This window comes from Xiphophorus hellerii, chromosome 5 (genome assembly GCF_003331165.1).
Source record: "Xiphophorus hellerii strain 12219 chromosome 5, Xiphophorus_hellerii-4.1, whole genome shotgun sequence".
Lineage (NCBI taxonomy): Eukaryota > Metazoa > Chordata > Actinopteri > Cyprinodontiformes > Poeciliidae > Xiphophorus > Xiphophorus hellerii.
Window position 1 is genome coordinate 27277886 of NC_045676.1, and position 15637 is coordinate 27293522.

At 40.4% G+C, this 15637-nt stretch overlaps 1 protein-coding gene across 1 annotated transcript; it reads right to left on the reverse strand.

The window, feature by feature from the left end:
* Positions 1 to 1175: 1175 nt before the first annotated feature.
* On the reverse strand, positions 1176 to 13348 carry LOC116720596 (platelet-derived growth factor subunit A-like). The gene is made up of 6 exons (XM_032563949.1): positions 12636 to 13348; positions 12256 to 12352; positions 6929 to 7036; positions 6585 to 6778; positions 2057 to 2183; positions 1176 to 1739 (listed from the first exon to the last, which is right to left on the reverse strand). Exons 1-6 carry the CDS (start codon positions 12696 to 12698, stop codon positions 1729 to 1731), a joined length of 600 nt encoding a protein of 199 aa, XP_032419840.1. The 5' UTR covers positions 12699 to 13348; the 3' UTR covers positions 1176 to 1728.
* Between the last annotated feature and the right edge of the window lie 2289 nt (positions 13349 to 15637).

A 15637-nucleotide genomic window follows, 5' to 3' on the forward strand; every position in this document is an offset into this window, starting at 1 on the left:
CAACCAGGAGGACGTCCAAGAGCATGTTCTGCCCTGGGGTACCGCTTTTCTACAGACTCTTTGTGTCTGGGAATATCATCCATAAGAGTCACCTGAAATGTCTCCACCACCATTTATAGAGGCACCTAAGGAGAAAGAAGGTGTTGCGTCCGTAAGCTAAATACTGCCAAATAATGAACACTAGGTGTCCAAGAACATCTACTTGAAAGCTACAGTACTTAAGAGAGATCTTTCTCTTAGGGTGCATTCACATTTTTCCTGTTTAATCCGCATTATCTCAACTCCAGTTTGTTTGTCTAAAGAGTCCACTTTGTTTGGGGAGGTGTGAATGCCCAATTAAACTCTGGTCCACCTACAAACCTCGGTCTCAGTTTGGTTAAAATTAACTCTGGCAAGGTCCGAATGCATATGTGGACCGGAGATCGCTCAAAAGTATTCTGGGTAAATAGGACCAAAACAAACCCACAAGTCTAGCACTAGTGAGAGAAATGGCTCGTGGTCTTTTACCAAAAACAAAAGAGAAATCCCACAACCGCTAAAGTCTTACCCCACCCCATTTTTGTTTCCAAAGGAGGAAGTCATGCTCAATGTCTTCTTCAGAGGTTTTTGTGTTGTTTCCTTCAGTGGTCCTTGGTGCAGCGCCACCACAGGTGAGGAGGGGTACAGGTTGGTCAAAGAGTTTGGCTGGTTTGACACAGTGCAGTATAAAAGAGAAATGCAACAGCTGAAAAAGGAACAAATGTTACAATTTTTATCCCCAATCAAACCCACTCTACCTGACAATCAGGTGGGACAACACTCTTCATTCAGCCAAAATATAATATGTTGGAAATGGGAATTTTTTTTTGTATTGTTTTTGTCGGCCTATAACTCCTGTCACAACTGAGACAATTAAATTCCAACTTCAATAGTTGGAGTATAATTGATGCAACAGTTTGTAGTTCTTGTCTCTTTGCTCAGCTTCCTACATGTTGTTCTACAGCAAACACTAATCACTTTCCATATTTTCCCGATAACAAAAGGCTGTAGGGTGGCCCAGACTGCAAAAGGTGGGTCCAATTTTCAGGGGGTCCAGAATATATATTTTTATTTTTTTAACGCAATTTTCTCAACATTTTCATGCATGTACTCTAAAAGCAAGCCCTACGAGTCTGATTTTATATAACAACACTAACTTGTGTTTTATATAAATATTTTTATTTGATTCAGTAAAATCCTGCTTCCATTTTTGATGAATAAAAAGTACCAGAAGTAGAAAAAAAAACACAGCATTAAAAAAAAAAACATGATTATAAAAATCAGGGGATATACATTGAATGTTTTACCAGAGGAAGAACAAACGTTGGAGTAGAAAACCTCAAGCCAGTCACTGTTTGAGAAAAAGAAAAGAGTTCAACCAGATGGCGATCTTTAGCGCTGAGCTGTTACTGTTCAGGTGAAGGAGCAGAGCCACTGGTTCCTTTGATGTAATGATGAAACGTATCACGCATCCAAACGTTCGTCCTCTGAGTTGAGAAACGTTCTGTCTGTCCGAGGTATGTCTCTGGGCTTGGGAGATTTTCAGAATTTGCTATTTGGCAGCAAACTCTTAAGTGTACACTTCAGGTCCAAATGAGTCGCACGAATCCCACAAAAGATCGAGAAAAATGCGTCCCTTCCGCAGCGGGCGGTGAGGAAGTCAGAGGTGGATTTTCTGTCCCACCCACCGCAGCATCTGCCTGTCTCTGTTCACCTGATACCTGATAAAAGAAGAGACTTTATGAATATGAGGATGGACAAACTCATGCAGAAGTAGAAGAATTACGTTTTCATTAACCACAAAATTGTGAAAAAATGAAAAAAACGAAAATAAATGTGCTTAAATGTGCTTAGTTAAAGTAAAACGTAACACGCTAACAACAATAAAAACCCACATGTGATTTAAAAATGACTATTATGTAAAGGTGGGGAATGTTTTTGACGTGTTTCAGTTTTAGTCCAGCAGCACATTTCAGGAGAAGTGCTGATAAATTAGTTTGAGCCATTAGCAACAGGTAGCATTCAGTGGTTTGCTCACCATTATCTCTGTCCTCGTTTTGGTTGGTGTGCCGCTTGGTGTTGCATGTGCACTCTAAGTGGTCCTCCAGTGTCACCTCCACCTCCCTCAGTTTGGGCCGCCGCCGCACGTACTCCACCTTTGCCACCTGAAACCAAACACAGAGAAGCAGCATTCAGTTTCTATGCTGCTCAGATCTGGAACAAACTTCCAGACGACTGCAAAATAGCGGAAACACCGATTTCCTTCAAGTCAAGACTAAAAACCCAACATTGATGACTGTAAAGGGAGCGCTTAACAAAATGCCACATCTGTTACTGGCTTCCAAATTTGGTGACAGCATAATATGTTAATGATTTTATGATGTAAAGCACTTTGAACTGCTTTGTTTCTGAAATGTGCTATGCAAAAAGCACATTTCAGATTGATTAAAATGCAGATGACAAAGAAGCAGGTGAAGATAAGCCAATAAAAACAACATCATTTCACTTGGCTCCTTCAGAATAGCTAGCAGCAATTAGCATCGACTTGGTGGAACAGCACATCTGCTGAGCTCATTATAGGAGCTATTTCTCAGGAAAACGCTGGTAAAAAAAAACTTTGTTAAAGGGTTAATAGAGGAGCCACGTTGTGATGACGTCCTGAAGGCGGAGTTTCAGAAACAGCAGGAGTTTTTGAAAACACAGCGGCCCAATTTCAAGGCATTAAATCAGAAAGTAAAATTTATTTGAAGTCATATGTGCCTGGAAAACACACGATAGCGCCACTTTAAATATAGAGTATTTAAATGTCCATGAAAAGCCCTGCGCTCAATGTTCAATAAAACATAAACTTGCATAAGCTTCCAAATTTATGGAGAAATGCAGCAAGTTTGAGGAAACGTGCTTGTCCGAATGTGATACCTGTGGCCATCGGTATTACGAACAGATCCGTTTTACACCAACAAAAGGAAAACCACAACAGGTGCTGCACGGAATATCTAGACTGCATCGTTTAAAGTCGATCCATCTGCATGTGAATGCTTTCTTCTGTATCAAAATATAATTACTTCAACTTAAACTAAAAACACATCAGCTTGAGGTTCCTCCTTAATTTTCTGATCTTATGTAACACCTCCAGCCCTATGTAAACAGATGGGTGTGGCTCCTCTTGTTTGGATGAATGAATTGCATTCATAAGGACAAGAGGCTTGATTTCAGTGTCAACACACCGATGCACGCACAGACACACACACACACACACTTAGTGCGGCAGGAGCTGGTCTTCGTGTGTGCGCAGTAATCTAGTCCTAAAGCAGTTACATAAAGCGTGAGTGCTTCGCGCTCACATTCCCAAATTGGTTGGAGCTTTAGGTCTGATTGCAACAGCGTCTCCGCTTCAAGTCTGAACAAATTCACAAAGAGCCAAGCCGCCGAGGCTTGGAGGAGGGACAGAGCGGGGTTAGCCGAGGTGAGAAACAAGAGTGAGACGCCGCTGAAAGGTAAGCCCTGCTGTTCTGCAGAGGCTGGCCTTAGAAAAAACCCCAAAAGACTCTGAGTTTATTCTCAGGGATTTTTATTTTTATTTTTTTTTTAACCTTGAGCCTGGATAAGACAAAGTTGGAAGCTGCAGGATTCAGAGGCAAAGTTGAAAACCTGTAAAAGTGAACTACTTCATTCGTTCATCATAAGACTGTAAAACGCAAAGTTGCTTCATCAGTTGAGTCTGAGCTGAGGCCCGCGGTGGATCCATTTTTACACTGAGTTGTTTGCGTCGATGCTTTGGATGATTTATAGCAATTAACACTTTTGGGGTCACGTAAAAACAGAATGAGCAAAGTTACCCTGATCACTTCGCGTAAAGCTGCAGAATGTAACTTTTCTTTCTTTCTTTCTTTCTTTATTTTTTTACGTATTTGTCAAAACTGTCGCTATTTTGTGTCAATTTAGCATGAGACACATAATCTGGAAGAATCTAATTTTCTTCCCTTCTTTCTATTTTGCTTACTTTTTATTTTTATGGGAGAAAGTCTTCAGCACCAACAAAGACAGAACATTATCACACTTGTAGCGTTGGCTAATTTCAAACCTCTACAGCAGATTAGAGGTCAATAATGTGGTTTTCTTGCTCTTTTGAAGTTCATTTTTTAATTTTTTTATATGCATGTACGGTAACAAAGACGAAATCAAGGACGGGAATGAAAACGCCCTCAAGGTTTAGATATTAAAAAGAAAATCTTTGCTGGGAATGGAGAAAAAAAAATTAATTGCAGCTGAAAGTTTACAGTGGCAGGCTGGTGCTTGTTTAGTATTTATGAAGTTTATCTTCAGTAGCACAGTTTATGTCTGGAGTTGGAACGTTTCTGGCTTTCAGCCACGATGTTGCTAAATGTCATACAGATTGACCAAGAGAACCCAGTAAGGAAAATAACAGGGTTTTTTTTTGTAGTAAAACTATCCTTTGCTACAAGTTTGAGAGTCTCTGCTGTAGGTAGAGTTGTTTAATGGTTTTCTTTTAGCAGGATGCTAACTTTGTGTGGGTAGCTGCTCTTTTATGCTGTACGTTAGAGCGACATGCAGTTAGAAACACTGCATCTTATCAGAATTGTCTGAACATTGTCAGGAACTCTTCACACCCTCACTGTGAACTTTATAGAAAGATGCTATAAAGCAAACGGTGCAGCAGCTTCAAAGGCTGAACTGCTTTCTGCCTCAGGCCGGAAAAATGCTGGCAGGGTCTTAAACGTGGTGCATTTTACATGATTGTACTTATCTCAAGCTTTTTGTTTTTAATCTGTTTGGTTTTTTTTATCTGTATATTACATTTTTTATACACCTGTTAAATAAAATAAAAGGATTTGATTAAAGATCTAATGGAGATTAAATTTCAAAACGTTTCTGACAATAGACCTCTGCTAAAACAAAAATGGTTAATCAGAACAGACTTGTTGATTCTCATCAGGCTGGAAATAAATTTATAAAGCGACACCAACGCTGTTTTTCTTCCGAGTCCTGCCATATGGAGCAGGGATGCAGTGGTGACCGTTTACCCTCTGAATGCTGACCCTCGGCGCATACGAGCGACTTTATTTTTGATTTCCTCTGTGAGCGGACAAAGAACGACTCCTTTCATCTGAGATTGGGTTTCCAAAGCTTCGAAAGTAAAACTCTCCTTCTCTTCTTTTTCTCTGGCAACTCTCAAGCACTCAAAATCCCCTTCCAGCTTTCTTTTTTTCCTGTCAAATATTTCAAAAAAATTCTCCTTAAATCAACTTCAGTCAGTTGGTAAAGATCCGAAACATGGATTTAATTCCCATTAATGTTCAACCAATCAACCAATCAATCAATCAAGTTTATTTGTGTAGCACATTTCAGACGCCTTTGTTCTGAAAGCTAACATTTTCATAAACAAACTCACTGGCTGAATCTCAAGCATCAGTAGACACACTCATAATCACACACACATACACACGCCCACGTTTGCATGGCTATCTTTGTGGGGACTTTCCATTGACTTACATTCATTTCTACAGAATAAACCTTACCATTGCTGTAACACTAACCATTACTATAACCCTAACCAAAATTCAATTCACACCTTAGTCCTAAATTTAACCCCTGACCCTAAAACAGCGTTTCCCCTTGTGGGGACCAGGCTTCGGTCCCCACAACATAGTATGTGTCAGGAAAACGGTCCCCACAAGGTATGAAAAACAAACGCACGCACGCACAAACGCCCACAGTGGTTCAGCTGGTGGCAGGAATTACTTTTGGCAGATTCTGTGTTTATCCAAAGTATAAACGCCTGCCGTGTGTTTATGTTTTCATTGGTTTTGTGCGCGTGCGTATAAGTCTTGAGTGTGTGGGCGTGTGCGGGCGTGTGTGTGCGTGTAAGTCTTGAGTGTGTGGGCGTGTGCGGGCGTGTGTGCGTGTAAGTCTTGAGTGTGTGCCACTCACGGACAAATAACAGAATCCTTTTGTGCATATCAGTCAAGAAGTGATCAGTGTTTACAAAGAACACGAAGGCTTATTCAGCGACAGTTTCTGTTTGCTGGTGTCATGAGAAAGCCATGTTGTGTTAGAGGAAGATGGTGTTTGGATGCAAAGACGACACAGACTTCAATTACTTTGAATTATGTACTTTGCTAATTAAGTGTAGCAATCTTTAATCTTAACAAAAAAAAAAGGGGGAAATAATTCCAGTAATTCAAGGTTTAAACACAAAGATTAAACCTTGGATAAATCAATTAGAATCACAATCTCGCACAATTTTTTTATTTTTAGAACCATTCAATATAATTTAAACCAGTTTCATTTGCAATTTGAATTGATTTGATTTGATTTGGAACTGGTTTCATAAAGAGTGGGAATTTTCTTAGAGGGAAGAGAGAAGCAAATTAAAGTCAATTCCCACTAACAAGATTAATGTTATATGTGCTATTAATTGTATATCTGGATTTTTTATCATTATTGTTATCTGGTACCCAAATCAACTGAATGTTCACAAAGAACTGAATCAGAGCAGAACTGACAGAGTAATGGACACAGTGAGGTGGGATTTTCCATTTTACCTTGACAGCACGGAGCTGTTTGTGCGCCGCCTGGCACCTCATGTTGTTCGTGTTGCAGCAGCCGGTGCAGCGCTTCACTTCCACGCAGGGAGGCCAGATGATGAAGTTGGCCGAAGTGGGATCCACCTGACTCCTCGGGATTTCATAAATTGTCGTGCGCACTTTGCACACGGCCGGCACGGCTTCCTCCACCACTGCAGGGGGGCGGGGGGGGGAAAGTGACCTCAAACGCTTTCAGCAAGCTGCTGTTGAAGGGCTAGGCTGCATAATCTTGCTACATTTGCTGTACAAACAACGAAAAATTGATTTGAAACAGAATCGTTTTGCAACTCAGCGGGCCTCACCGGTGCTTCTCCTCTGTCTGGTGTGTAAGTGTGGTTTCTTGTCAGTGGGGGAGAGGTGAGAGAAGTCCTTGTGGTGGCTGTGTTTGGTCTCCTCGATCACCTCGTTCTCTGGACGGAGACAAAATAGGACACATCGTACTGCTGGGAGCAGGGTAAAACAACTCCTCACACTCATCACATCATTTCGATGACCTTTGAGAAACTTAGATTTTCTCCAGTCTAAACGTGTCTCAAATTGAATTTTTAAAGGAGAAGTATTTTGAGTTTTACAGCCGCATAACCATATTACATTGCTAAAAATTGTACATATCAAATATGATTTAAATGAAATTTGACTTCAAAATTTAACATCTTGAAATTGAGGCCTCTGTCTCTTTAAGAAACTCCTGCTCTTTCTGAAGCGCCGCCCTCAGCAAGTCACAACATCACTCCTCCTCGGTGCTGTGCCTCAAAGGCGACGCTAGGTCCACCTAGGTGTTTGCTAATTGCTGCTGGCTAGTCTGAAGGAGCGGAGTGAGGACTGCTCTGCGAGGCGAAGGCTCAGAAGCTTGGAAACCGCAGCTCGGAGGAGGAGCTATGCCTCGAAGCCGGAGCTAAGTCCACCCAGCTGTTTTGCGCTGAATGGTTGTCATGGGAGATTAAAAGATTTCTTGAGGACTCATAAAAGAATCGAAGCAACAGCCCAGGTATGTTTTCAATGAGGGAATAACATTATAACTTAATGTAAAGCTGAAAAAAGCCAATTTTACATAATACTGAACCTTTAACGATGTATACATTCATAATTAAATATATTGGGCTTATAAGCTTCAAAGAAAATCATCAAAGAACAAATTAAAAAAATAAATCTCCACCTTGAATTCTGTCATTTTTTTGTCGTTTTATCGGAACCTCTTAAGATACGTTTTGATGAAGGATGAACAGAAATGTGAAAAACAAAGCAGGATGAATTCGATTTCTCATTCAGAGGAACGTCCTCCTGACCAGAGTCTAACGCGGTTATTCTAACTCAGTTATGGTGTTCTGTACATGTCAACAGGCCTTCTCCGTGTGAATTTCATCTGAGAAAAACAAACCTGTTCGTGAGCGGGTGAAGAATTTCTTAAATTGAGTTTGAAAGCCAACGGGAGCTGCTTGGGGTCACCCAGAGGTCGTCAGCTGAGGAAATGTTTTGCTGAGTCAGTAAGAGTTTAAAGCACAGCAAACCTCTTGTTTGCTTTTTGTTTTTTTTTAGCACAGATGGTTAGTTGTTGTGAACTGAAATATTGATCCTATTTTGGCCATCAGAAACAATTTAGTACACGATGAGTTCAAGGCTTTTGGATACAGTTTGAAACTTGTGTTTTTTTGTGTGTGACAGCGACTGAATAATACATTTGACACATTTAGCACTACATTGGACTGCGAGACACTGATTTCAATCTGTTTGACTGGATTGTATTGGTATGAATTTGATTTATTGTGTATTTTTGTATAATAAGAAATGAAAAATGCTTGTTTTTCTTCTAACGTGCTTTGAAATCTAAATTTGTTGTGAATTGGTGTTACATAAATTTATAAAGCTGGTCTACATCATTCTTGGAAGACGAATTAAAAAGTAGGCAGGTGGAACATAGAGCACATTTTGGTGTCCCTCAGGGTTCTGCTTTAGTTCCCAGTTTTTTCCCCCACACACAAGCTCCATTGGGGAGCGATATGATCAGGAAACGAGCAATTATTTTCATTTTATTGTTGATGAAACCCAGTTATAGCTTTCAGTTAAGGCATAGAAGACTATTCACCTGTTGAAGTAACAATCTATTTAAGTTTAGGTCAAACCAAAGTTGTCCTTTAATCCCAAGAAACTTGGAAAGTCCAAGTTTGGTTTCATGGTTTCTACTGAGGTTATTCCATTCACCTCCAGTGAATAACAAAGTTCAGAACTGTCTCCATCTCTGTCATCTCTTCACGATGAGATTGAAGAAAAATGAATTCATGGATCCTTCCCTTATAGACTAGAATACTGCCGTACCATTTGAGTGCCTGATATTTTTTCTGTGTTGAATCTATTAATTAAATTTGAAAATTCAACTGATTCTCAGGCACAGAATGAGATGCAGTCTTCAAACCTATGGAATCAGCTAATTGCCTGGATCTTCAATAGTTATTTACTCTTTTCTTTTAAATATTAACCAAACCCCAGTTTTGTCAGGATTTCCAGTTTTTACAAAGTGTTTGTAACTAGTTTTGTTTCCTACTTTGTTCATCATTTTACTTCCTTTAAAAAAATCCAACATTTGCTGCATTGAAACTTTTTTTTTCTTTCTTTTTTTGCTTATTTTTTCACTGAAGTACCAGATCTACATCTAAGCCTCTATAGGGGGAATCCAGTAGTTGATGAGAGACTCAAAGAAAATGATAAATGTGTGTGTCACCTGCACACCTTTGTCCAGACAGCTAACAAATCAATAAGAAAAACTGTAAAGATGACAGGTCCGACAACTGAACTTTGCGGGACACCCCTTACATTACGTTACGCTAATTTACCCCTTACAACATTAGAGACAGGCGACTCTGATTCCATCAAAAACAATCCCATCTGGGCGTGCCGTGGTGGCGTAGGGGATAGGGGACCCATGTTTGGAGGCCTTGAGTCCGCGATGCGACTCCCGGACCCGGCGACATTTGCCGCATGTCTTCACCCCTCTCCTTCCCCGTTTCCTGTCAGCCTACTTCCCAAAAAAATAAGGGACACTAGAGCCCACAAAAAGACCCCCTGAAGGGGTAAAAAAAACAAATAAAATAAAAAACTAAACAATCCCATCTGTTGGAGAAATATGATTCTATACAAAGAAAACCAAGTTCAGAAAAATCGTATTATACAAATTTGCCAACGACTCATAATTTCCACATACAGAACATCCAAAAAAGCTGTTTGTACAGCTCACCCCGACCAAGAATTTGCAGCTCAGATCTCTAATGACTCCGTCTCTCACTTGTTTCTGTGACGGTGCACATATTTTTTTGTTTGTGCAGATATTCACACAGTGTGCTGGCTGACCCGACAGAGTCCGCCCCCTGACCGTCTCCCTCTCTCCGTCTCGCTCCTCTTGTGGCCTGACACGCTGGAATTCCAGCATGAATTATACATAGCAACACAGCAGCCTTGCAGCGAGCCCTCCTCTCAAACTAGTAATGGGCAGCATGACAACAGTATAATGAAGTGAGCCACTTGACCCCCACTGAGCCTGGGGAGCTGTCACACTCTGAATTTGCATCTCAATGATGCCAGGATTAATGGTGGCACCGATCTTCACCGAAAGACAAGAAGAAGAAAAAAAAAAAGCAGTGAACGTCTCACGAGAAATGAAACGATTTAAGATGCAGGACATTTTTTGACGTGCTGCAGAAGTCAGGGGGGGGTTTTTTGTGTGTGTGTGTGTGTGTGTGTGTGTTTGTTTTTCTTCACTAATTCATCCAAATGTGGTTTTGTGTTCACTGTTTCCACTTCCAGGTCAAACATTTAGCTAACAAGTGGAAAAGGAACAAAGATGATTTAAACTGGTTTTATAAAGAAAAGGAGAAGGTTTTGCTTCCAGCAGCATCTGGAAAGGCATCGCAGTAATGAGATGATTCACTATCTTCATATTCTGCCATGAGCCACATGAAAATAGTGCTTCAGTCTTTCAAGGAGCAAACGGAGGTCAAGGCAGGGCAAAGAACGGCACACACCGGCTCCCGGTGGCTGACGTTTTATAACTAGCCAAAAAAAGCAGAGGTGTTTTTCCCAGGGTTTCTGTCAATGTCGTTTACGTACATTTTTATAGACAAGAATCAAATATGTTTCCTGTCTATCAGCAGAATTTCGAGATAAACCAAAGTTAGAGTTTCAAAAATCACTAAAATGCTGAGTCATTACATTCCTACATTTCAAAGATGAGGCAAAATAGGACGTTTTTCTCAGACGGCAAGAAGCATAGAGTAAGCCAGCACTGGCCCTCCCACCAACCGTTGCTGAGCACTGCTGGTCAGCTGACTGAAGAAAAGGCAGCTGCACTTTTTTAGCGTGAATTAACCAGCTAAAATCTGCATCCTAACCTCCCACTGTAACTCTGTAAAGACAAGGAGGACAAAATAACAAACATTCTATGTTTCTTTTAAAAGTTTGCATATCAAAATATTGAATAACTAATGAGACGCAGAAAAAGGATTTTACATAAAATCAAAACAATTGTGGGCGACCGGTCCCTGCCAATTCTCTTTAGAAAAAACAGAGTTTCTTCAGTCAGAGGCTCCTTCAAATTCGTTGTGAAACAGACTGCTACAGGAGATCTTTCCTGCCCCTGCCCATAACCATCTACTATAACTCTTTGAAGAATTGTGAATTCATATGAGTTAATTTAACCTTGGAATCAATAACATATTTTTGAATTTGAACTGATAACCAATAAGTAATTGGACTTCATAAAAAGAAACATTATTGGCCTCTGCAGTAACAATAACTATGTTTCAATATTAAAACAGCAGCAGAAATAATTGTGTTTTTTTTCCCTGATTCACAAAATAATTATATCACGGCAAGCATTTTTGTTTTGAATTATTATGCCATTTCTGGTAACTGAGACCCATCCAAGACCAGAGGCTTGCGGGACCCCTAAAGGGAAGTCAGAGAAAAAGGACTTATTAATATTTATCTATATTCTTATTACATGGTTTACATGCTTAGAGACTACATTTATTTCTACTTTTTCCACTTTATTTCCAGTTTTTACATGCAAAATGAAACTATGTTATTGAAAATTCCTTTCAAACCAGTTCTTGCATGAATGTTGCCATCGGCCAACTCCCCATTGACTGTGTGAGAATAAGAACATTAGAAATCTCATGTTTTAAGGCAACATTGATATACAAATAGGTTGTTGCTTGTATATGGTGCTTGGGCACCCATTGCCCCCCCCTATAAAAGAGCCCATGTCAAAATTTAATGGTTTGGAAAACATTTTAAGTGTTATTTCTTTAATCTACTGCTTTGTCGTTGTACATGAGTTACCTCATCTCATATTTTAAATTAAAACTGTAACTCAATTGGTTTAAACTCACCTGTTGTGTTCATTAATCAACGAGGACTAGCTAAAAAAATAATAATAATAAACTAAGTTGGTTTACTGCTAATTTAGCCGTTTCCATTGTGTTTTCGTTACCTCGAAAAAACTGTAGTTCATTTGTAACAAGAGTAATTTAAACCATGTCTTCCGCTGTATTAGTTTTTAGTAATAAATTTACAAGAACAACTGGTGGTTTGGAGGAGGGCCAGATGCTACATTTTAAAAAAAAGAGAAGTGCTTTACCTACGGTGTCCATTTCTAGCAGCCGCTGGAGGTCGCTGATGCTGCGGATCTCGCTGCGGGACAGCCGCTCCAGCAGCTCCTGAGGGAGAGGAGACTCCTGTGCGGACACACAATTATCACATTAATCCAGGATAAAATATGTAAGTGCGAAGTGGTGCAAAAAATATATATTAATCGTGTAAACATCATGCATCCTAAAAAATAATAATAATAAAAAAAAAAGCCTTGAAGCAGACTGGTTTGCTCTTTTGCAAAGCAACAAAAGCACAATTTGTGATAATCCTGCACGCGTCTAATTAAACTGCAACGTGAAACTACGACAACGTAGGGCGTCTCAAATCTGAAGGTAAATCGGCGAAGTCGTTGTTTTCGAGGCTCACCTCGGCAGCGGCGCGCAATAAGCAAAAGTAGCCGGTCAGGAGGTGGAAGACCGCGGCTCTCATCTCCGCTCAGGTCCGCTGCATGAGCACGACGGGGCGAAACTCCGGTGCAGGAGCCGGGCTGCTGCTCCCTGATCCTCGCAGCTTTCAACCATCCCTTGGAAGGAGAAGCTGCCCCCAAAACCTTAGGCGAGGTGACCCCAGCTCAACGTTCAAGTCAGGTTTTAGACCATCAGAGAAACTAAATGAAGAGTGCGGTCTGGTGCTTCTGATGTAAGTCACGTTAAGTGACAAAATCACAACTTTTCCAAGAGAGATTCCCAATAAAAACCCACTAGCAGAAAAACATCTTAATGGGAAAACTCAAAAAAAAAAACGGAGCCAGATGATCTCCAGCAGTTCTTTGCTTCAGATTCACAGGTGAACAAATGACGTTTATCAAAACATATATATATATATATGTTATTATATATTTTTTTTACACACATCCAGAAATCCAGTTCTGTTCACAGCGGGATCCGGTCCAAATTCGCACACTTTATTCCACCTGCAGCGTTTGGTTCCCTCGACGGAACCACGAACATGCGGAACCTCTTCTGCTCAAAACCAACTCAACCTTCAGCGGCCAAACTGGAACAGTTGGTAAAATATGTCCAGCCCCCGACAGGAGATGGCAGCGAGCTCCACGCGCGGCTGTGGGTGAATGAACGCGAGACGCGCTCCAGTCACGGAATATAACGCCCGCGCGGCCTCGAGGCTCTGGACGCGTGAGCGCGCTTTGCGTAACGGTAGCCGCGTAAAAAATGAGGAATTCTTCGAGTTTCTGCAGCGGCGCAGCTTGGTCAAAATATAGAGTCTCCCCACTGGTCCCAGTTTGGAAAACAGTTAGAATGTCATTGGGAATATGGAAAATGAAAGGATTTGGAAAGATGCTTGAATTTTCAGACTTTATATGTAGACGTTTAACCCGTTTATTCATGCAGCTTCTCTCCTTCCTTCCTGTGTTTCTTCCCTCCTTCCTTCCATCCGTCCGTCCTATCATTGTAAGTGAACTGTTTATATTTGTGAGTAATTTGATAATCACTTCAGCAAGTCATTGCTTCTTCTTTTTTTTTTTTGTTAATCTTTGCCCAAACTTTTGTGACATTGTTTGTATTTTATGTCTTTAGCTGCTCTCATCTTGGCCACGAAGCCTTTTTAAATGAGATTTCAACATTTATGGGCCAAATAACGTAATAATAATGCAGTAATAATAAAATAAAGTAATAAAATACAGGATATTTGAGCCCCCGCCCCCCCCCCAAAAATGTCAATGAAGATAGAAAGAGAAAAAAAAAATATGGAGGAACTCTATCATGTAGCTGAGATAAGCAATATTCACATTAAACATTGTCATACATAACATAAAATCTATATGACCCTTCTTTTCTTTTAGAAATGGGACAAACCACCACAATCCAACAAAACCAACAGCTTGGGGAAGTTGATGTCCTGCAGTGATATTTATGACATGATTCATGACCTAACAAACCATTTCGACACAAGTTTTCTGGAGAGTCCAAGTCACACAATTAGAAACAGGTTTGGAAAAACCACAGACGCACGAGCCTGCGGAGCGTGAGGGAGAGGAAGCAGGAGTGTGTGTCAAGCAAATTAGCGGCCATGTCGGATGTTGACTTGCTGTGAAATGAAGGGCATTGATGATTGTTCATGCTGGACATAATAACTGTGCTCAGATTCGCTGCTCCCATGACCCATCGCACGGCGAAAGGTTGCAGAGACTTTTAGTAAGGAACCAAAAAGTTTACATGTATGGCGTTTAGAGTAACTGGAGACATAAACTCAAACGGAACTCGATGATTTTCAGCATATTTGTGATCACACAGTCCAAAAAGGAAGAAATTGGACCAGTGAATGAACTAATTCTAACAGATTCTGCTAACGATAAAACTCTTTGGTCTGCAGTTCAATCAGGCTGTGAGAGAGCGAGACTTTTTGTAGATAACAGGAAGGCTGAACACGATTTGTCAAACTATAAACATTTGATAAATTCGCATAAAATGTTTCCAGCGCTCTACTTATAACTTTTAAAGCCCCAATAGAAAAATTAGAAACGGACAGAAAGACTATGAACAAGTGAAAGCTTAAAAACCAGAGATCAGAAACATGCAGCGAAATTCAGACTTATGAATATCTGTATATAACAAATATTTCCCCCTGAAGAGATGAGACGATCAGATGAGTGGAACATCAAACCAAACTGTTCAATGAATGGCCTTTTGTCATTGTAATGGGACATTATCCTGAGTTTACTAGATCACACTTTGATCTTGCTAGATCGTACTCAGGATCCGTTCACACACTGCGTTAATGACAAACCTGTCAAATCTGATGTGTGTTTTGATCACGAACCCAAACGTAGAAAGGCAGAGACGTAGAGCAAGCAAAGGTTTTTTGATGGAAAAATGATGGATAAGCTTACAAAAAACACAGGGAGCTCAGGGAGCCAGAGGAGAACAAAAACCATAAATCCAAGAAAAAAGCCAGCAGGGAGCACGGGGGAAGAAACGGAGAAAATAACAGGATTTAACGAGAGGAATCAGCAAAGAGTGAGAGGAGTGTTTAAGTATTTAAGTATTGGGAGAGCGACTGTGGAACAATGGACAGGGGCTGATTGGCTAACTGGTTGAAGTTAGCCAATCAGTTAACTGATTGGCTAACTGGTTGCAGGTGTGAGAAGAGCTAGAGAGAAAGAGAGATGAACTGGCACTAGAAAATAAATAATAATAATAAGAAATAAACTAGAATCACGAACTACGGACTGAGATAATGTGAAACAGAAACGAGACTGATCTGAACAAAGAAAGAGACACAGAATCATAAACAACGTCGGGATCCTAACAAAACCAAAGTAAATCCCAGTTCATTTAGAGAGAAGAACTGAAACAGATGAAGTCTTTTCCTGCAACGTGTTATTCAATTAAACAAATTCCCTCCGACAT